Raw genomic sequence first — 23,090 nt, forward strand, 5'->3', positions numbered from 1 at the left:
TAGAGAGCTTGCTATTTTCTATTTGGCATCTTGGTATCATTTCTCTTAATCAGTGTACCAGGCTACTGATGTGCTGGCAAACTTGGAATAGGATTAGCACCCCAAAAACCTTCTGTTTCATAACCTCTCTCCAATTTGGAGTTCTTTCTTGCAGTGTTGGCTGAAGCCACAGAGGCAGGCAGTGCTTGGATATTGGACATTTCTAGTGCCCTTTTCATTTTAATTCATCTCTATGTCTTTTTTTCTGTAAGCAGACTGCATTACAGCAAAAACAAAGAAGTTGGTCTGATGTTACTGCTTCTTAGCTCTTAGAATTTCTCACTCAGGATCAGTAAAGCATCTATTATTATTATCATTATTATTATATTGGGGTACAGTAGAATAAGAAGCTAGCATGATTACAGTATGATGTTACTGGTTTTACTCATTAGATGGGAAGGATATCCACTGTAAACAGATCTGCAGAGTCAAAATCTGAAGCAATGTAGGTTGCCACTTAATTTGTATCTTTGACAGGTCTCTCTAAATATATCAGCTTTCTTTTATTCATCTTTTGAAATGCTCTTGCTTTTCTCTATTTTTCTAAAAGAAGTAACAAATTTTTAATGTGAAACCTATTCTATCAATTGATTATTTTATAAAATTAGACAAATAATTATATATGAACACAAATACATGACCCACAGACAAGCAAAGCCGCAAGAAAGCAGCTGTTCAAATGGATGGTGGTTCTTTACCCTCAGGTGCAAGAAGGCAAAGTTGCAAAACAGTCAAGTTTAATCACCATCTGTACACTGGAGTTGGAATGGGAATACTGGCCTTTGCATTCAGTGGAATTGCTGCTTCAATCCTTTTTTACCTCTTGAGATTGTCTTCCAAGCCACTTCAGCATAAGCATGGAGATTGGGTCTAATATCTGATTAATCTATAATGTAGAAGCACCCAGCACAATTATGGTTCAGGGAAGCCCTTGTTGTTCTCCAAACCTGTTTGGGCAGAATATCAGCTGCTGATTCAAAATTATTAGCTTTAAATGGAAACTGTAATATTTGCACTGGAAAAGTAAGGCAAAGAAAAGATTAAGTTGCATCAATATTTAATGTGAACATTAAGTAATAATAGATAAATGATTCCATTTGTAAACCTTTGCAAATAACATAAGTAAGTGTAAGTAACATACACTTAGATAAGTCTTTCCTCTGAAAGTAACACTTTGACCTGTTTGATAAAACATTATCGAAGTACATGCATTAAATTCTGTAATTCCACTCCACTTGTAATTTAAGCTATTATTTCATGCATATTTCAATACAATTGAGAGTTATGAAATTTGTCAGCTAGAAAATTAAGTATCACCTGAGGGGTATTAGAAGCTTTGGATAGTTTCTATGTGGTCCTCATTTCTCTCCTACTGTTTATTTCTAATATTCACCTATTAGGGTTATACAAGGTACATATTGAATCATGTGTGTATCAGAAAGAAGGAATGTGAATATGTTGTAATTAGTTATGCTGGCCCTTCACCTCAAATCATCACGAATTAATTATACTGGTTTTTACATTCACTTTCAAATCTTCACTTTCAAATCTTCACTATTTAATTATACAAAATTAACAGTCATGATCATCATAATCTGTGACTGGATCATACATTTAAGAACTCTAATTTTGTTGTCATGTTTATTGAAGTATTATCAAAAAATAATGAGAACAAAATTGTTATAGTGAAAGAATAAACTATTCTCAAAGCCTTTGTTGGACTGGCATTGTTCAGTCTTTGGTGCAGTTATTACCACATTAATATGCAGCATGTTGTACATGGTGTTCAATATATAAGCAAAAGATTCTAACAACTAGATACAGGGAGACTATAATTGCTATGCAGTATCTGCAAAACCATTTTACCATGTTACAACTATTTGGTATTTTGAATATGCATTTGCTTTTACTACCAAAATGCCCTCCAGAAGCAACAGGGGCTTCTTAAATGCATTTAAATCAATGTTCCATGACACATCAGACACCAATGAAATTGAAGCCAAACAGGATGACTGGACCTATCTCCAAACCACCAGATCAACCTGAAAACCTTTGAGTGTTACTCCAATCTTTAAAGGGAGAAAAGACAAAAGAAAGAATATTTTAGGCCAGTTAGTCTGACTTTAGTGGTTGGTAAGATGTTAGAATCCACTATCAAGGATGAGGATTTGGGGTATTTGGAGCCACGTGATAAAATAGGCCAACATCAGTATGGATTCCTTAAGGGGAAATCTTGACTGACAAATTTGTTGGAATTCTTTGAGGAAATAACACTGCAAAGTTTGAAGTTCAAACTAAATTTATTATCAAAGTACATATGTGTCACCATATACAACCCTGAAACTCATTTTGCACAGACATACTCAATGAATCGAATAACCATAATAGAATCAATGAAAGACCACACAAATAGGGTGGACTACCAGTGTGCAAAAGGCAACAAACTTTGCAAATACAAAAAGAAAGAGAAAAATAAGAAATAATAATAATAAGAATAATAATATATAAGCAGTGAATATCAATAACATGAGATGAAGAGTCCTTGAAAGTATGAGGACAGTTCGGTGATGGGACAAGTGATGCTGAGTGAAGTTATCCCCTCTGGTTCAGGAGCCTGATGGTTGAGGGGTTTCTGAACCTGGTGCAGTGAGTCCTGAAACTCCTGTACCTTCTTTGTGATGGCAGCAGTGAAAAGAAAGCATAAACTGGGTGGTGGAGGTCCCTGATGATGGATGCTGACTTCCTGTGATAACGCTCCCTGCAGATGTGTTCAATGGGGGAGGTGCTTTACCCACGATGGACTGGGCCCTATCCACTACTTTTTCCAGGGTTTTCCAGTCAAGGGCATTGTTGTTTGGATACAGGCTGTGATAGAGCCAGTCAATAAACGCTCCATGACACATCTATAGAAGTTAGTCAAAGTTTTAGATGTTGTGTCGAATCTTCGCAAGCTCCTAAGAAAATAGAGGCACTGCTGTGCTTTCTTTCTAATTGCACTGAAATGGTCATTGTAATATGCTGGACCCAGGACAGATTCCCTGAAATGATAACACCTAGGAATTTGAAGTTGCTAACCATTCTTCACCTCTGATCCCCCAGTGAGAACTGGCTCATGGACCTCTGGTTTCCAACTCCTGAAGTCAACAATCAGCTCCTTGGTCTTGCTGACATTGAGTATAAAGCTGTTGTTGTGGCACCACTCAGCCAGATTTCCAGTCACCCTCTTATATGCTGATTCATCACCACCTTTGATTCAATTGTGCTGTCAGCAAACTTAAATATAACATTGGAGCTGTGCTTAGCCACACAGTCATAAGTGTAGAGCGAGTAGAGCTGGGGTCTAAGCACAAAACCTTGTGCTACACCTGTGCTGATGGAGATTGTGGAGGAGATGTTACTGTCAATCTAAACTGACTGGGGTCTGCAAGTGAGGAAATTGAGGATCCAATTTTCAGGAGGAGGTATTGAGGGCAAGGTCTTGAAGCTTATTGGTTAGTTTTGAAGGGATAATAGTTTTGTATGCCGAGCTGTAGTCAATAAAGAGCATCCTGATGTATGCATCTTTGCTGTCCAGATGTTACACGGTTGAAATGAAATGCCAATGAAATGGCATCTGCTGTGGACCTGCTGTGCGGGACGTAAATTGAGTGATCCAAGTTGCTTCTCAGGTAGTAGTTGATAGATTTCATCACCAACCTCTCCACGCACTTCATCACAGTAGATGCAAGTGCTACTGGATGATATTGAGGCCGGTGACCACATCCTTCTTAGGCACTGGTATAATTAAAGCCTGCCTAAAGCAGGTTGTTACCTCAGATTGCCGAAGCAAGAGGTTAAAGATCTCAGTGAATACTCCAGCCAGTCGATCAGCACAGGTCTTTTGTACTCGACCAAGTGCCCCATTTGGGCTGGATGTTTTCCATGTGTTCAGCCTCCTGAAGGCTGCTAATGTGTCAGCCTCAGAGACTAAAATCATAGGATCATCAGGGGCTCTGAGAGTTCGTGATAGTTCCTCCATGTTTTGATTGGCAAAGCGAGCATAGAAGGCATTGAGCTCATCTGGAAGTGAAGCCCTTTTGTTACCTACGGTATGTTGCTTGATCTCACTTTGTAAGAGATGACAGCATTCAAGCCCTGCCAGAGCTGTCGAGCATCCTTCATTGATTCAACTTTAGTTTGGAATTGCCATTTCACCCATGAAAATGGCCTTGCAGAAAACATACAGAGATCTCTTAGAACTTTCTTGGCCACCAAACTTGGATGCTTCAGCAAATTGTGGATGTCATAGTTCATCCAGGGCTTCTGGTAGGGAAAGACTCTGAATGATTTTGTGGTGCACACTCATCTACAACTGTTTTTATAAAGTCCGTAACAACTGTGGTGTACTTGGTCAGATCCAAGGATTAATCCTTGATCACAGCCCTGTCCACCGACTCAGTGCAATCCTGTAGCAACACCTCCACTTCCTGCAACCACCCCTTTGCTGTCCTTATCTCTGGACCTTTGGTCCTTTAGCCCCTGTTTGTATGCAGGTAGGAGAAGGAAAGCCAAGTGATCAGATTTCCTGAGGTGTGGTCTGGACAAAGAATGGAAGGCATTCCTTATCTTAGTATAAAAGTGGTCTACTGTGTTGGGACTTCTGGTGCTGCAAGTTATATGCTGCTGGTAATTGGGCGGGGATTTCTTCAAACAATCATGGTTGAAATTCCTGACTATGATTTGAAATGCATTGGTAAAGGGTCGGGGGGGGGCAACTATTTCTTGTTTGGTGACGGCATCATGCAGTATCACAAGTGCCTGATTACAGTTGGCTGATGGTTGTATGTAAACTGTGGTCAAGATTATTCTCTCTTGGTAGACAGAATGGTTGGCATTTGATCATTAGGTCTTTAAGGTTGGGGGAACAAGAGTATGTCAAAACCACCACATCGGAGCACCACAGTGAGTTTATCATGAAACACACACCTCCATCTATTGCCTTTTCCGAATCAGCAGTTCAGTCCATCCTGTGTATCAAGAAGCCCTTGAGTCTGATGGCCGTATCTGGTGTACTTTGAGGAAGCCATGTCTATGTACGTTTGTAAAACTTAGAACACAACAATTTCTCATTTCTCTTCTATCCAGTAATTTTGCCCTTGGGTCCTCAATTTTGTTCTCCAGACACTGTACATTTGCTAACAAGATGCTGGGTAGAGGGGGCCTCCTCCAAAGCAGGGTAGACAAAGGATAGTTAATTCAATTGGGACGGCACGGTAGCATTGCAGTTAGCACAACGCTTTACAGTAAAAGTGACCCAGGTTCACTTCCCACCACTGCCAGTAAGGACTGTGTGAGATTCCTCCAGGTGCTCCAGTTTCCTCCCACAATCCATCGACATATCGGTTAATGTTAATCAGTTATTGTAAATTGTCCCATGATTAAGCTAGGATTAAATCAGGGAATGCTGGGCAGTGTGGCTGGAAGGGCCAATAAATAAATACATAAATACATTTTCAGAAGGCCTTTGACAAGGTGCTACACAAAAGGCTGCTACACATGATAAGAGCCCATGGTTATTAGAGGGAAAATAGTAGCATAGACAGATTATTTTTCTGGCAGGGGGCAAAGAGTAGGAATAAAGGTGGCTTTCTCTGGTTGAATTCTGGTGACTAATGGTGTTCAGCAAAGTTTGGTGTTGGGTTCCACTACTTTTCACATTGTACGTGAATGAACTGGATGGAGGAATTGATGGCTTTGTAGAGAAGTTTGTGGATGCTACAAAGATAGTGGAGGGGCGGGCAGTGTTGAGGAGGTAAGGAGTCTGCAGTAGAACTCAGACAGGTTTGGAGAATGGGCACAGAAGTGGAAGATGGAATACAGTGTAGGGATGTGCATAGTCATGCACTTTTGTAAAAGGAATAAAGGCATAGACTATTCTCTAAATGAGGAGCAAATTCAGAAACAGGAAGTGCAAAGGGACTTTGGGTTCAAGTTAAAGTTCAGTTTATTGTCATTCAACCATACACAAGTATACCATCAAACGAAACAACGTTCCTCCAGACCAAAGTGCACAACATAGTATATGTAACTCTCATATATAACATATAAAGTAATATTACTACCAATAAATTGACAAATAATAGGTGCATATACGATACAAGTTTAAAAAGTAAACAGAATAATGCTACTGGCTCTTCATATGTGATGAGGCCTGGGTGGTGGGAGGGAGCCTGGTCCGAGTGCAGACTTCCCTAAAGGTTAATTCAGTAGTAAAGAAGGTAAATGCAATATCAGTATTCATTTCCAAAGAACTAGAATATAAATACAAGGATGTAATACTGAGGCTTTCTAGTGTACAGGTCAGACAACATTTGGAATGTTGTGAGCAGTTTTAGACCCCATATCTTATTTAGGATTCAGAGGAGGTCTGTGAGAAAGATCCCAGGAATGAAAAGGTTAACGTATGAGGAGCATTGGATGGCTCTGGGCCTGTACTTGCTGGAGTTTAGAAGAATGGGGATGGGGGCGGGGGGGGGAAGAAATACTGAGACAGATTTTTAAAAAATTATTCATTTATAGGATGTGGGCATCACCAGTTACGCCAGCATTTATTGCCCACCCCTAGCTACCCTGAGAAAGTGGTTATAAGCTGCCTTCTTGAACTGCTGCAGTCCCTGAGGTGTAGGAACACCCACAGTGCTGTTAGGGAGGGAATTCCAGGATCTTGACCCAGCTACAGGGAAAGAATGGCGATATGTTTCCAAGTCAGGATGGTGAGTGACTTAGAGAGGGATTTCCAAGTGGTGGTGTTCCCAGGTATCTGCTGTGCTCTTCCTTCTAGATAGTAGTGGTTGTGAGTCTGGAAAGTCCTGCTTTAGGAATTTTGGTGTGTTGTTGCAGTGCATCTTGTAGATAGTACACACTGCTGCAACTGTTCGTCAATGGTGGAGGGAGTGGATGCTTGTGGAAGCGGTACCAATCAAGTGGGCTGCCTTGTACTGGGTGGTGTCAAGCTTCCTGAGTGTTGATGGAGCTGCACTCATCCAGGCGAGTGGCAAGTATTCCATTACACTCCTGACCTGAGCCTTGTAGTTGGTGGACAGGCTTTGGGGAGTGAGGAGGTGAGCTATACACCACAGGATTCCTCGCCTTTGTCCTGCTCTGATAGCCACAGTGTTTTTTGTGGCAAGACCAGTTCAGTTGCCTGTCAATGGTAACCCACCAGGATGATAATAGTAGGGGATTCAGTGATGGTGATGCCACTGAATGTCAAGGGACATGGAGTTTCCAATAATGGGCATGTCCAGGACTAGAGAGCAGAATAGACAGAGAAGAGGAGAAACTTCCTTAGCTAAAGGCTGAGTCATTGGCTGTATGTGAAGTGGAAATTGATAGATTCTTGATTAATGTGGGCATCAAAAGTTACAGGGAGAAGGCAGGAGAATGGAGCTGAGAGTGAAAATAAATCAGCCATGACTGAATGGCGGAGCAGACTAATTGGTCAAATAGCCTAATTCTGCTCCAATGTCTTATGATCTTATGGACGATTGCAGTCGCTGAAGTGGTGTTGAAAGCAGTACATGTGGTGTACCAACATGCTCTTTGAACTACCTGATATAAGCACTCGTCTTTCAGATAACTTTTTCTTAACTTTCTCTGTAAGGTCTTGCTTGCCTGTCATGCCTGTAGCTTGAATGTGGGAGTTTGTGCCACTGAGTACTGTCAGATCAGGACAGGTTCCTGTGTGTGATGGGGTCTTTGTGTGTTTATATCTGGTGTGTCTACACCTGAACTGGTTGTCTAGTGTGCCTGGTGTGTTTATGTCCGTTGTTTTCTCATGACTGTGGGTAGAAATGTCTTGAGTCAATCTGGTAGATTTCTTTGATCCTGATTATGTTTATGTGGCTTTGTTTAATGTGTTTATCTGCTGTGTCTGGCATCTCTGTAGCCAGTATGTCCTTGTATGATGTGTCTGATATGTTTGTCCATTGATTCTGGTGCTCCTGTGCCTTGTGCCTCTGTGTCCGATTTGCTGGTATGAATATTTAATGTGTTTTTATTGAAACCACTCCTTTGGTCCAACGTGTCAACGTTGACTGTTTTTGTTTGGTATACTGTAACTAGTAAGTGTATGTCTCGTGTGTCTGCATGCTGCTGCTTTTATGTCTAGTGTTTACATGTGTATGCACGCATGAATTTGTTTTACAGTGGCTTGTGTCCCACTGTCAGAGGGTCTGATGTGTTTGCCTGCTGTGCCCAATGTGTCTGTCAATGGTTTTACTGCGTTTGTGTCTGGTGTGATTGCCTGTGCGAGTGCTACGCTAGTTGTCAGTACGTGTGAGGAGGACGAAAGGACTCACCTTGACAAAACAAATAATATTACGGAATTTCTTCCTGTCAGCTCCTTGCTCCTGGATATTTTATCAGTTGCCACCACCTGCCGTTACACTTCATTTCAGTACTGCTTTGGTACTGGGCTCGGATACTTCCCTCCCTACCATCTAATGCCGCTTTGTATCTGTGAAGCAGGCGGCATAGTTAGTCTTTAGCTGTGCTTCCCTGGCAACTATCTCTGCAGAGCAGTGGTTTAGTGAAAGATACACTTTAGAGCTTGAAGCGTGCTTCAAACATATGCATGCATTTAAACAAGGAACACGATTAAATACCATGTCCCAGCAGTACTGGCCTGATCAGATGTGGGCTAATGGAGCAGCACAGGTTTACTGTGCCATGTAGATGGGAATGAATTTATAAGCCATTAATTACATTGATTGGCTTTTATGGAAGTAAAATTAGTTGGCATTTAATGACAAAAACACTAAATGAGGAATGGGGAAAATCTACTTAAATGTCAATAGTGAGAATATGGAATTTGCTAGCTCAGCAGTGAATTGGGTGAATTAAATTCATTTAGGGGAAGGTCAGGTAAGTATATGAGTGAGAAGGGCAAAGGGTTACGCTGATGGAGTGAGATGTCAACAACTGGCAGGTTACTTAGAGTGGATATAAGCAACTTGAGCCAAAGGTCTTCAAAAGGAGTTTAGAGGCATTTAAAGGGAATAATTTGCAAGGATGTTTGGAAAGAGGGAGGGAATGGGACTGATGAGTTGCTTGACAAGGAGCCTGCACAGACTTAGTGGGAAGACTAGCCTTCATCTTACTTACAATGACCCTTTAAGTGGCCTGTTCTTGTGTGATGTATATATTACATAATCCTGTGTAATTCAGACAACTATTTTATACCGTCAGAATTTGCAGTTAAGCCACATTGCCAATAAAAGCACTAAATGTAACTAAAGCAACACACACAAAATGCTGGAGTAACTCAGCAGGTCGGGCAGCATCTATGGAAATGAATAGATATTTGACATTTTGGACCAAGACACTTTTTCAGGACTAAGAAGGGGGAAGTTACCAGAATAAAAAAATGTGGGGAGTGGAGTAGGAGGCTAGTTGGAAGGTGATAGGTGGAGCCAGGTGGGTGGGAAAGGTCAAGAGCTACCGACGAAGGAATCTGATAGGAGAGGAGAGTGGACCATAGGAGAAAGGGAAGGAGAATGGGTACAGGGAGAGGTGATAGGCAGATGAGAAGAGGATGAGGAATAGAGAAAAGGGGAGAGAGAAATTTCTTTACCAGAAGGTACCAAAATGACAAATCAAATTCTCGTAACAATTGTTACCTAAAATTCATTTCTAACACAGTTGTTAAGCCAATAATAGATTTCTGATATGGTTTATGTGTAGCCTTTGGATTGAATTGTGAAAATATGACCTCTGTATGAGCTATACATAAAAATGATTTTAGCTGTTTTGATCGAATTGTGATCAGTTGGACTGGGATGTGTATCTGTTATTGACAGTGGCCATTGACCTCACTTTGTGTCCAAAGGCTTTCTACTTTGTAAATGTGCAGGTGGTTATACATCACAAGAAGATTTTGCTCATGATGAATGTTATGTTTTGGAGACCCTCCACAGCCCAGGGTGTAGACAAGAGTTACTTTATCATTGTGAGGTGAATCCTGCAGTATAGACTGGTCAGGTGTGGAAACTTTATTGTTGTGTACCGCCTGCTGCCAGTCAGTCTGCCAGGACTGACAGGAGAAGGGGCTAAGGCGGGTTACGAGCATCTTAAAACCAGTTGCTTCGGGCAGATGGGGCTCATTAACCGTGGTTGGCAGCTCATCCAGGAAAAGGAAAACTCTAATCTCAGATCTCTGCTGCCGTGTGGCTTTACCCATTCATGGGGAAGGCTTTGGGAGTAAACGCCAAAGGAAAAATCTGGAGGCTGGCGTCCCTACGACAGTCCTACGTTGAGTTTAGTGCTGACTGGAAACTCTTCCAATGCTGCTGGTACCAAACTGCTTTGATCTCTGCCGTCCCTTTGGGCTCATCAGATGCATGGAGAGGGAGAGCTTGCTACATGGGCAACAGCCTCTCCATATCGTACTGCCCAGGCTTGCCTATCTAGACAGCCAGAATGCAATATCCATGGTCAACTCTGACCGACGGAGGCCTCACTCACTCACTCACTGTCTGCACTGTGTGCAGCAGACAGCACCAAACAGAGATGAAACTAGTGTCAGGCAAAGACTAAGAATATTTGGGAAATGAGGTCCAGACTGGAGAATGGCAGATTTAGAGGAGCATGAGGAAGATTATCGGGATTAAGTTTTAGTGAAGGACCTCCATCATTGTTCTTCAGTACAACAGATCCCAATCTTTCAATCCCTCGCATAAGGTGGGAGCTGTTTTAAGGGGAAAACTTTCAGCGGATACTGTACGTCTCTTTAACTTGCAATCTCACGTATGTTTCATAAAGACATCTCTCCCTCAAAGGTGGCCATAAAAACTATTGCAAAATTGCAAGTAAGGATAACAATCATGTGACAGTGATCATGCTTTGCGGATCAGGCATAATCAATACCAACAACATGATAACTACTGCATGAGTTTAATTGCTTTAAGATCATTTGGGTCTTTCTACAATGATGCTATGACTTTGAAGGTGAAAGCAGCAATTAACAGTAAAGGTTTTGTGGGCAAACATGGCCCAAGTGATATTTCTAGATGAGGCAGAGACTATTTCATTGTAATTTAATGCTGCATGACCAAAGGTGTTATTGGCATTCTGTTAGAACATATTTCAATACTGCAATTGGAAATTTCTATACAATAGAGGAATGCAGGAAAGTAAGGCATCCTTTTGCTACTTTCATGTTCCAGCCTTGAAGCTGAGCGTCAATTTCCGAACACTATTGCTGCAGTTTACCCTGTGTGGTTTCTGGAAGGCAACTCCCTTTCTCTTTGAGGATGACCATGAGAACCTCTGACCTTAGAATAGCTGGAGTCAGGCTGCTGTCCAGGGCTGATTGAAGGGAGAAGACTAGTGTGGCTGCCAATGGGGCATTGCTGAATGTGCTGGGAGGAGAAATAGTACCCATCGGGGGTGTATCAATGTGTTGAACCCAGAAAGCCAGGCAACTTACCAGGGGATTGGGTATAGAGTGAAAAACCATCTGCTGGCATTCTGGCTGCTGCATCATTGTTTCCAGTTCCAGAACTGGGGCTGACTTGGCAGACAGACCCTACTACCCCAACTGAATTCACTCCTCAGACTCAGGTCACAACCATTTACCAGCAAGACTCTTGCTGATAGTGAGGAATAGTGTGTGGAGTGGTGAGGCATTTTTGCTGCTGCAGGAGGGAGATGAGTCCTCACATGCTACGTCTCTGCTCCTATAGGCATGTGGAACCTCTGCTCATGAGGGGCAGCATTCTGCTGATGTGCAGAATCTCTTTGTCCATGGGGAAATGTGAACTATTTATGGGTAGCAGGCCCATCTCCACTGATGAGGATGTACCACTGCTCTCTTGTGGCTGATCACTGTTCTTTCTGAGTAAGAAGCTGCTCCCATATACTGTAGCTGAGTTTGTCAAGCCAGATTAGATGAGAATGCACAGACACGATGAGAATTTGCGTGATTTCTGTCTGTGCTTCCGTCACAAATACCATTGGAATAAGCAGGCAATCTGGAGTGGGTTGTAAAAGAGCCTTTGTAAAGCAGAGTGTTTGGCTCCACATAACCTTCTTGGATAGTATGGATATGGGCTCTTCAGATTATATCCATTTTAAACAGGGCATGAAACTCTTCCATCAGGGTTCTCATCTGATTTTTTTGAGGCAGCACAGATTGTGTACATACCTCAATTTCTCCTGCCTGATAAGCCACCCTACATTCATTACACCAGATGCCAGACTGCAGCCTAAGGGGATCTGCCTTCTCACCTGGTGATGTGGGTCACTTTGGCCTCATATGCTCACTGTGTTAGTCTCTGAGGTGATACAGTGGGGCACAAAGCATGGTGATGCACTGAATTCCCCCTCCTCTTCCTCCTCCTCTTCCTCCTCCTCATCGTCATCACCATCATCATCATCACCATCCTCACCCACCACCATCATCATCATCATCACCATCATTATTACCATCACCATTATCATCACCACCACCATCATCATCATCATCGTCTTCGCCATCATCATTACCATCATCATCACCACCATCATCCTTTTCCTTCTCCCAACTCTATGGTTACTCTGTTTCATGTTCTGTTCTGAAACAATGTTCACGAACTTGCCTGGAAGATTGTGGAAAGCATGTGGATAGAAGGTTGTTTGGTGCTTGATGGGGGTTTTGACCACAATATTGAGGTTATGCCGGGGGGATTGGTTTGGCTGTGTGGTGTTGAACAAGGAGATAGAGTGGGGAGATCTTGAAACCTTGAAATACTTTATCCCACTGTGTGGGATTTTCATTCCTAATCCAAACCACTGTTGTCACCTCTTCCCATGTTCTTCCTATTGTGGCTCTGGAATGCTTTTCTCTTTGCATTCAAGTCATCTCCCCAGAACTTAGTTTCACAAGTAAGGACTGCTATGTTATATTGTGGCTAATGTATTATTTAGGGTGAGGACCTTTGTGTTTGATGCATAGGAAAGTGCAGGCAACTGCACAATATCACATGAGATTCTGGACCAAAATATTCTTCTTTCATTTCCTGTTTCTGGCTGTAATCTTGTTTTCTGGTTTATTTTTGTGGGCTGATTGTGCATTATTGTGGTTTAGCTACAGCAAAACATGGATGCAATCTGATTTCCAGATATTTAAGTTTTCTGTTTCTAGGAGAAATGCCACAATGACACCCAAACTCAACCGAGAAGTTGTTTCCAGGCATCCTCTGGCAAAGTTGAAGTAATTAACAACAGGGCTTTGTGTGTACTAGCAAAGCTGCTGCTGATTATGCAAGTAGGAAGGTATAATGTTGTAAGTTTTGCATGATGTGATTGAAAACATGAAATCATTAAAATGGGAATGTCTAGTTTGCATACAGAATGCTTCACAGAAGCACAATCACTCTGTAAGAAGTAAATGTAACTATGTTCACGGCACAAAGAACAGGTATAATGTGACCAATTTACTGACCCCAACTTGTATCGTCACTCAGTCCCTTCACAGTTGTGCTCTCCTTTACCTGTTGCCGATCTTGCTGCCATAACATTTAGGATTCCACTGACACAGCTTGGATGGCAGCATTGTCTCCAGTAGTCCTTTGAGGAGTGCTCCCCCAATTAGTCCTGAAAGTTTTGTTGCCTTCTCAAACCTGAAAATAATTTAAAAACATTGAAAATTATTGAATTTAAAAAAATAATAAAAATTCTGAAATATAAATTTTAAAACAAACATAAACCAATTATTCACAATTAGTAACATGAAACCATAGCAAAATAATTAAAACAAAGTAACTTCCCTTAACCTGTATCTCGTGATCCATTCCTTATAATCTTGGATCTCATCATATTGTGATATTGGGCAATTTCACTAACATTGGGCCCCATTGCTTGTCGTTTGGGACCCAGTGGAACAGTAAGTTTAAACAAATTACATTTCAGAAACCCAAAATTTCTGGTTGCATGCACAAAAATTATGATTAATAATAATGATATACAGAATGTGAATAACCGATTGCAATTAACTTCTTTAACTTCGTTGGATCTTGTCTTTATTTTTACAGCGCCTTGTTGAAGCTGCTGAAAATGCTCATTTGCAGCATGAATATAATTCAGATTTGGAGGTAAGCAAATAATTGTTTTAGCAATGTGGAAGTCCTGGAACATATAATGAAGAATTATACATGTAATACAGTGATTGTAAGAGTTGGAAAACTGCTCATGTTCTACTACTTTCCTGTGAGCTGTGTTCAGCAGACAAAAATAAATGGATTACCCAGGGAAGGGAAAAAGCTGAAATGTCAAGTTCTAGTTTCAGAAAGCACACTAATCTGCATGCTGTTGATGAGAAATCTGATAATGAAGAGAATTACACAGGACTGAATAGCCTTGAGATTTACAATGTGAAAACTAACAATAGAAAAGCAATATAGCTTGCACCATATAGAAACCAATGGGAAATTAATTAAAATGGAATTGGACACTGGCTCAGCTGTTTCATTCATTCCATGAAATGTATTTGAACGGCATTTCAAAGATCCTGAACTGAAGCCTACAGATATCCAACTAAGAATTTATACTGGAGAAAAGATAACTCCTGTAGGAATGACATTCATAACAGTGAAATACAACCAACAGTCACATTGGGCTTGTATGTGGTAAAAGCAGAAGGGCTAGCATTGTGGGGATGTCATTGGCTGAGACAACTACAACTTGATTGGAGGTCCATCCGCTTTTTGCACGCCACATTCTTCACAATAGAATTAACAAAAACCAAATTAAGTGTCACACCCTGGTTAAGATCTTAATGCTAATGTGTAGGCTAGTTCACTTAATGGCTTTCTATAGAAGCAGTGTGTTCTGCTGGTAGTGTTTGGGTTACCGTTAAAGATAAGGGGTTGTGATGTTCAGTTTAGGAATATCGAGTCAACCAAATAGGATGGTGAAATTGGGAGAAGGTTAGAGAGATAGCTGGGCAGAGAGGTTTTGAGACGGACACTGGGGTGGTTGAGGTCTTTTCGGAGGAGTTGGAGAGAAGAAGATTGAGAGAACCGGCCATAGGATTCGATCCAACGGGAATGCACGATTCAAGACCAAGATGGGAAATTCTCCGGTGATTGGTGAATAGGAGTTGGTGCTGTAACACATTCAGCTTTTGGAAGATCTGAGCTCCAACCTTGAGCACATTAGATTGTTTTAATTATAATGTGCCCTTTTTTGTCTTTCTTCTTTAATAATAGATTGGTTAAGTAGACATTCAGAAATATACTTTCTTTATAACTGTATGCAACAACACTTACACAGTATTCACACAGATTGAGGTTCAGGTGGTCGAGACATCCCTACTTCCTGGTTTAGGTGGGACCCAAGTCACACCTACTCAAGATGTACGGAGTTCATAAAAAGTGGTTTTCTCACCGCTGAGTCCAATGGCTGTTAGTGAGGAGCTAATGAGCTGCATCTCTAGAGACACCAAGTAAAAAAGGGTTTATAAGAAAGGAACTGGAAGATGCAACAGCAGTGTTTAAGGATACAATTGGAAAACTCAATTATCTCAAGGGTAAAATAGTGTTAAATGAAAATTCCACAATGAAGTTTTACAAAGCCTGTCCAGTTTTATATCACTTGTGATAAAGTAGCGAGCTAGATTGCATGGAGGTTGAAGGAATTCTTTTTGAGCTTGAATGGAGCCCGTGGGCAATACCAGTAGTTCTGATAGTCAAGAAGCATTTGTCTGTCAGGATCTGTAGTGAGTTTAAGGTCACTATCAACCCAGTATTGAAAGTAGACCAATACCCTCTGAGCAGGGTAGAGAATATCTCTGCAAACCTTTCTGGCCTAACACACTTCAGCAAAGTGGATTTAGCTGAGGCCTATCTACAGATGGAGCTGGAGGGGGAGTCCAAAGTGCTTTTCATCATAAACACTCGCAAAGGGCTTTAATGTTCTTTGGAATCGCAATTGCACCTACACTCTGGTAGAACGCTTTTGCTTCCTGGCTCTGTGTTTCCTTTCAATTAGTTTTATGTTTTGGAGTTACAAAATGCAACATCCTTTCACAAGATTTAAATGTAATTATGTAAATATTTATACTTGTGTAAATAAACCTTTATGTATACATGTAAATTTTAATTGGTTTTTAAAGAAATTATTACTTTAACAATTGTTACCGCCATTAATATTGAATATAACGTTTTCAGGTTACCATCCATCTTCCTCCCTCTCTCCTCAATGATGTGACTTATCATTCTGTTAAATATATTTTTTTTAGCTCTCTGTATTTAATTGCCGGTTTTGACAGCTTTGCTCTCTGATCTATTTTGGATATCCCCTCTATTTCCTGAACACTCTTACCCCTCTCTGTAACCTAAACTATACTCATTGTCACACTTATCCAGTTCGAATGAAAAGTTCTTTATCTAAAAAATCAAGCCCCTATTTCTCTTTACAAGAATGCTGAGTGCTTCTGGCAATTTCTATTTTTTCTTGGATTTCCTGCATCTCAGCAGCTGAGTTCCAATTACTAAGTGTTTAATTATTGGCTACTAAAAAAAGGATATATTTAGAGTGTACCATTTTGTACCAGTTAAATCCAAGTTTTCTTGGAGGAAGGAGTCTGTTCTAATAATTGCTCTAAGATTTGTAATTTTATGAGTATAATCTTCTTGGATTGCCAAATGGCAGTGATCTGTAAAAGGTAAGATTCATAGTCATTATGAATCGTGTATGGATAAGAAACATTTCTGTACAAAATAACTAACAAAAACATTCGGCTGTAATTTTTGGGTACAGAATTTGGAAAAACAGCAGTTTATTTTCAGGCTAATTGCGAATTAAGACAAACAAAAAATAAATTAGTTTACAGAAGAAACAATTTAAGTTGTAATTTTTCCTTTGAGAATGTTTCCAGAATAATTCTTGTTGCATGTAAAATTACTTGGCATATTATCTGCTCACAGTGCAAGTATCTTGCTTAAGATTATTTAGAAGGCAGCAATGAATATGAGAAAAAAGTTCTTTTTACATAGAAATTCTATCATTTGGAATAAAAATATAAATAGACACCATGGAAACGTAATGATTAGCGCGGTGCTATTATAGCTCAGGGCATCAGAATTTGAAGTTCAATTCTGGTATCCTCTGTTAGCAAGTTTGAACACTTCTTCCTGTGTGTGTGTGTGGGATTTCTCTGGGTGCTCCGGTTTCCTCCCACAGTCCAAAAATGTACCGGTTAGCAGGTTAATTGGTCGTTGTATATTGTCCTGTGATTAGGCTAGGGTTGAATCGGGGGATTGCTGGGTGGAACTGCTCAGAGGGCCAGAGGGGCTGCATCTCCAAATAAAAATAAGAAGCGTAGTGAAAAAGAATTGTATGAAAACCTAAAAAGGTGAAGCAATGTGGAAAGAAGTGGACAATGAATTATTTGTCTTTCCTTTTTAAAATGTTGGCACATACTCAATGGGTCAAATGAATTCCTTCTGTGTTCCTGTAATTTTATGATTTAATAGCTTTATGTTTAGTTTACCCATGTGTATTGAAGTAATTGCATGCCCATAAAAAGTTATGTAGAAAGCCACAAACAGGAAAGAAATGGGAGTCTTGAGGCATTATTGAACATATGGCATTAACAGGGAGAGCGAAGGGATCAGTTGAGGACAATATTGTACAAATGCAGTATTGGAAGTGGAGAATGAGGATAGTCCTGGGTGCCATCTAAAAAAGGCCAAGAAAATTATTCCAGAAGAAGGAAAAACTTTTTATTGGTTATTAAATTAACAAAAACATTAGTAAATAAGAATGGTGCACTATTTTAAAAAAAGTATCTTAGTTTGGATTACATGTTTATTTGAGATTAAAAGAATAGCTAGATTATATTACAATTTATTTTAAGCCACTTAAATTGGATGGCCTTGTTAACTTTGTACAGTTTTATTACTCAGTTGGGCCATCTTTTGATGAAGTACCTCAGATTTGAAATACTGATTGTTTATCTTTCCAAGATGCTGCTTGACCTGCTAAGTGTTCCTGGCATCGTCAGCCTCCGTCCCCCAACCTTGTTTGATAGCTTGCATCAATTTACATTCACCATGAGACAGTGACTGGAAACAAGTGGTATGATGAAGGGCCTCAGCCGAAAACATCGACTACTTGCTCTTTTCCAGAGATGCTGCCTGACCTGCTGAGTTCCTACAGCATTTTGCAAGTACTGAAGTGATATGATCTGTGTGGAGTTTGTGGTAGACACTGAAACCTATGACTTTGACCTCACACATGTTTAACTGAAGGAACTGGTAACTTGTCTAAGTCTGTCTGTGAAGAAATAATCTGAAAAGCAGGAGGGATCGTGAGCAGTGTGGGGTGGTGGGCCAGTGGAACTAAATGTCACTGTGTACAGTGTCTGGATGATGTTGCCACAGGCATTTTCTTCCAGAAGAACAGGATGGAGATTAGCAACACTCACAACACGCTGGAGGAACTCAGCAGGTTGGGCAGCATCCGTGGAAACTATCAGTCAACGTTTTGGGCCGGAACCCTTCGTCAGGACTGTAGAGGGAAGGGGCAGAGGCCCTATAAAGAAGGTGGGGGGAAGGTGGGAAGGAGAAGGCTGGTAGGGTCCAGGTGAAAAACCAGTAAGGGGAAAGATAAAGGGGAGGGGGAGGGGAAGCAGGCAGGTGATAGGCAGGAAAGGTGAAGAAAGAATAGGGGAAAACACAATGGGTAGTAGAAGGAGGCGGAACCATGAGGGAGGTGATGGGCAGCTAGGGGAGGGGGCAGAGTGACATAGGAATAGAGGAAGGGAGGGGGAGGGAATTACCGGAAGTTGGAGAATTCTATGTTCATACCAAGGGGCTGGAGACTACCTAGACGGTATATGAGGTGTTGCTCCTCCAACCTGAGTTTAGCCTCATCATGGCAGTAGAGGAGGCCATGTATGGACATATCTGAATGGGAGTGGGAAGCAGAGTTGAAGTGGGTGGCTACTGGGAGATCCTGTCTGTTGTGGTGGACGGAGCGGAGGTGCTCGACAGGATGGAGATTAGATTGTTCTAAATGTACTTACTGATATAGGAGTCAGAAAAGAACCCATTGTGAATTTGTTTCTGTTGTGGTTGTGATTGGTAAGAGCCGATCCAAGCAGAGGCATTTTCATGGACAATGGATAGTGGTGAGGGATGGTGTTTTTAATTGTGTCAGAAAGACTAAGAAAGGTTAACCAGACTAATGGACCACCACCCAGAAGGTGTTACTTTTAACATTTGTTGATGCCATGTGGCTGCAATCACAAGAGCTTAGCAAATTGTTCACTCATTTCTAAATTTGTAGTCTGCTCAGTTGACTATCAGGTTAACCTGGACTAGAGCATTTTGCATACATTTCTGGAAGGCTTAGCACCAGTTGGAAAATTTGTCTCCTAATTTTTCAGTGGTCCTTTTGTTTTTTCAGCTCAGTTTTATTCTGACATATATTTCCCCCCATAGTGCTACCAATGCCAGTTTCAAGTGACATTATATAGGGAAATCTAACCGCACTGTAAAATTTGCTCTTAGATATCTCACTCTTTGCGTAGCTTCCGTGATCAATGTTAGGGCGATGCATAATTCTGTTTTAACATCAAAAATAAAGTGCATGGAAAAATTTCAAGGCCACAAGTCAAAAGTCTACATTTTTTTTTAAGGACAAGGGGCATTCATTGCCTTATTAAAAGAGAGGAGACTATACAGAGAAAACAGAATCTTTTAAAGGATCAAGCAACATGGGACATAAAGAAAAAAGATTAGATAAACAACAACGTGTGGTCAAGTTGGAATTATGAATTCCCAACAATATGACATAAGATTAAGTATTGAAAACCCTAAAACTGAGGAAGAACAATGCAAACCTACTCTTCCATAATTATTCCATAATAACCAAACTAACTGAAAAATAATAAGCACTGCTTGGACTTTCGGTTGGTTACAGATATTGATTATAACCAACATTTCTGTGAGAAACTCTGCCATCTTCATCAGGGATGATTTAGAATTTACCTGTTCAATTATAATGTTCATGTACAACCACTTAATACCATGTGCACTCATATCCAGCATTTAAAATGGCACAACCAGGCTTTTGAATACACTGTTCATTTTGTTTGAAGTTGTTCTTTTGTGATTAAAATGTGCAAAAGTGTTGTCACTAGGAGCCATTTGACTTTTCAACTATAACAACCCAGCAGAGGGCATGCAGTTTGCTTTACATAACAGGTGCTGTTATTTTTACGGCAAAAAAACTCTCATACTTGGAAAGTGCCAGCATTGACAGCCCACCTTATTTGTTTTGCTAACCTTTCAGCTTAACGTTGGGCTTCAAATTGCTCATGTTGTGGTTCTTTTCATTTCCTTGCCATCAGTTTTAGCCAACATTTCCTTGCTTCAAATTTTACCCTTTAACTTCTCTGAATATACATCTAATACCCATGCATCTACTTGTACTTTTACTTTCTATTTTCATCATCATAGCAGTATTTTTTGTTTCCATAAACCATTCAAAGTATTTCTTAACTTTTTCTTGCTACACAATGCCCAGAATTTACTGATACCATTACTTGCTGCACTTTTCCTTCAGCTTCTTTAGCCCAATCACTGTCCTCCCTGAAAGCGGATTCAGATTCATTAATTTGTCACATGTATATCGAAACATATTACAAAATACGTTGTTTGTGTTAACAATCAACGCAGACTAACGATGTGGGGGGGGGGGGCAGCCCACAAGCACCGCCTCACATTCAGATACCAGCATAACACACCCACAATACTCGGTAATGCAAGACAAACAGAACATAACAAGCAACACAACAACAGCGGTGGAACAAGCCGCATTCCCCCTACCACCCGCCCACCCACACAGACACACACATACACTTTCCTCCAATCCCAGGAGAAGCCATCTTCAGTTTTCCAGCAGAACTGTGCATTTGCAGACATTGGACTCTGCCTTCCTCAATGAACTCCAGAGACTCGCAGGCCTGGGCTTCTGCGGACTTCTAGACCTCCGATCTACTTTCGGGCTTTGATCTTCGGTATTGACCCAATACTTGCCAATGATGTTGAATGATGACTCTAGGTGAGGACAGTGAACACTAGGTCACAAACTTCAGACTCCCTGATGATGCTACCCCAAACACTAGGCCTCAAACTCTGGTCTCGCCAATTGGCCTTCATACCTCCTGCCTGCGAGGAACTCCCATCCCAGAACCCGCCAACGACTCCAGCCTGACCTCTACTTCCCCACATTCTGTCCCTAAACCCTAACCTGACCCTTAACCCCCTCTTTGTCCACAAAGCCATCCCTACCAACCAGAAAAACAATTATGCTTGAGTAGTTCTTTCTTTCTTTCAGCTGGTCCTAACAATCTACTATCTTTCTTAGTAAGTTCACCAACAGTTACATATCATCCATTTCTATTTAGAAATCCCCATAAATACATGAGCCATAAGCTATAAATATGTTGTTAGTCTTTTAGGTAAATGTTCAGTGTGTAGTATTTTGGAACTTTTCAGCTTTTACAATTGTAAGTGTATCTTGTATACAACTTTCCCTCTAATGTTCTTTTACAGCTGCGTGGACCAACCATTACTCTGAGCAGGAAATGTTTGCATGGCCTGAAAACTATGGGGCACCTTATAAACAATAAACCACAGACCAGCGGTTTGTTAACAATGAGCTACCAATTTCCATTCTTTGTTTATTGTTACAACTTATAACAGTGTTGTAACTTGAAACACTGACAATGTAAATATGTAAATATGTTTCAAAGTTAAGCTTGTGGTACATTTATTATTTAGAAAATGTATAGATTATATTCATTAACACATAATTACAGGGTATTTCATAATTAACATACTTTCAAAATTATATTAGCATAATTTCAAAATTATTTCTTTAATATAAAGAAATTCCAGCTGTGCAGCAACAAAGGCTATGTGCAGGGGAGCATTTCAGTTACTTTGTGGCCACGTATCTATGCAAATTAGAGGGAATACTGCTTGCCTATGTACATATGCCACTCCCTTACTCATTAAAGCCTCAGCCAAACATAAATTTTGATTTCTCACAATATTGAGAATTCTGGCTATTACTTTTGCTACTTCCTATAGACAGGTAAATAAATTAGTTGTAGAAAAATAACTGCAATAATCAATTCGTCTTTTTTACCTCTGCTGAGGCTCATTCAGAGATAAAATGGAACATGCATTATATTTATTGTAAACACAATAGTTCCATATCAAAAAGTGTCATGATGATACTTGGTATTAAAGGTAAGAGTTTAATTCCATATATGTCAGTACTTTGACATGAAAATATTTATGCATCATGCTGCGTTATTAACTGAATTAGGTCCAGTATAAAGAAAGGCTATTTCCAAATAATATTCAGAAAAAAATGTCTTAACATAATAAAAACCTTTGTAAATGGTAAATTTAATTGAAATACAAATTTTCATTATTATTACCTTCCTGTGTCAATAACTTTATTTTGAATGCAGTAGAATTCCATGCACAGCAAACACAAAGTACTACAATCAGAAGTAAATGCTGAATTACTCGACACAATGATGAATGAACAATGTTCTAAATCTATGGCACGGTGCCAAACTAATAACCTGCAGCATTATTTCTATCCACAGATGCAGCCTGACCTGATGAGGATTTTTTTAAGTGTTAAAACAATTTATGATGCATGTTAATAATTACAGAAAGTAGAATAAATTATGAAAGTAGTGAATTAAATGAGAGGAAGCTCTGGATTTTAAGGGTTATAAATTGCAGATAAAAAATGGGGATTGAAAGAGATTGAGAAGTCCTATAGTTTTAGATTCTGGGAAGGAATGAATGAAGGTGGAAGAGAGTTAATAGTCACTTTGTCTAGATGATTGACGGAAAATTTAATCAGTAATGGAAAAGAGCTGGGAGCGAGGAAGCCTGAAAACCAGATAAACATCTGGCTGAATGTAAACAGACTGTGCCATGGTCTACAACAAAGAAAGAGCAGATGGAGAGTGAAGTAGAAACTGTGAACACAAA

General features: G+C 40.3%; 1 protein-coding gene across 5 annotated transcripts in view; it reads left to right on the forward strand.

The window, feature by feature from the left end:
- The window catches only part of cacna2d3a (calcium channel, voltage-dependent, alpha 2/delta subunit 3a), a 797,416-nt gene that overhangs the window by 236,999 nt on the left and 537,327 nt on the right, over positions 1 to 23,090 (forward strand). For all 5 annotated transcript variants that reach the window (XM_072280402.1, XM_072280404.1, XM_072280403.1 and 2 more), the window contains one exon: positions 14,091 to 14,150. In XM_072280402.1, coding sequence (XP_072136503.1) covers positions 14,091 to 14,150 — 60 coding nt within the window. The remainder of the gene's footprint in view (positions 1 to 14,090; positions 14,151 to 23,090) is intronic.

This window comes from Mobula birostris, chromosome 16 (genome assembly GCF_030028105.1).
Source record: "Mobula birostris isolate sMobBir1 chromosome 16, sMobBir1.hap1, whole genome shotgun sequence".
NCBI lineage: Eukaryota > Metazoa > Chordata > Chondrichthyes > Myliobatiformes > Myliobatidae > Mobula > Mobula birostris.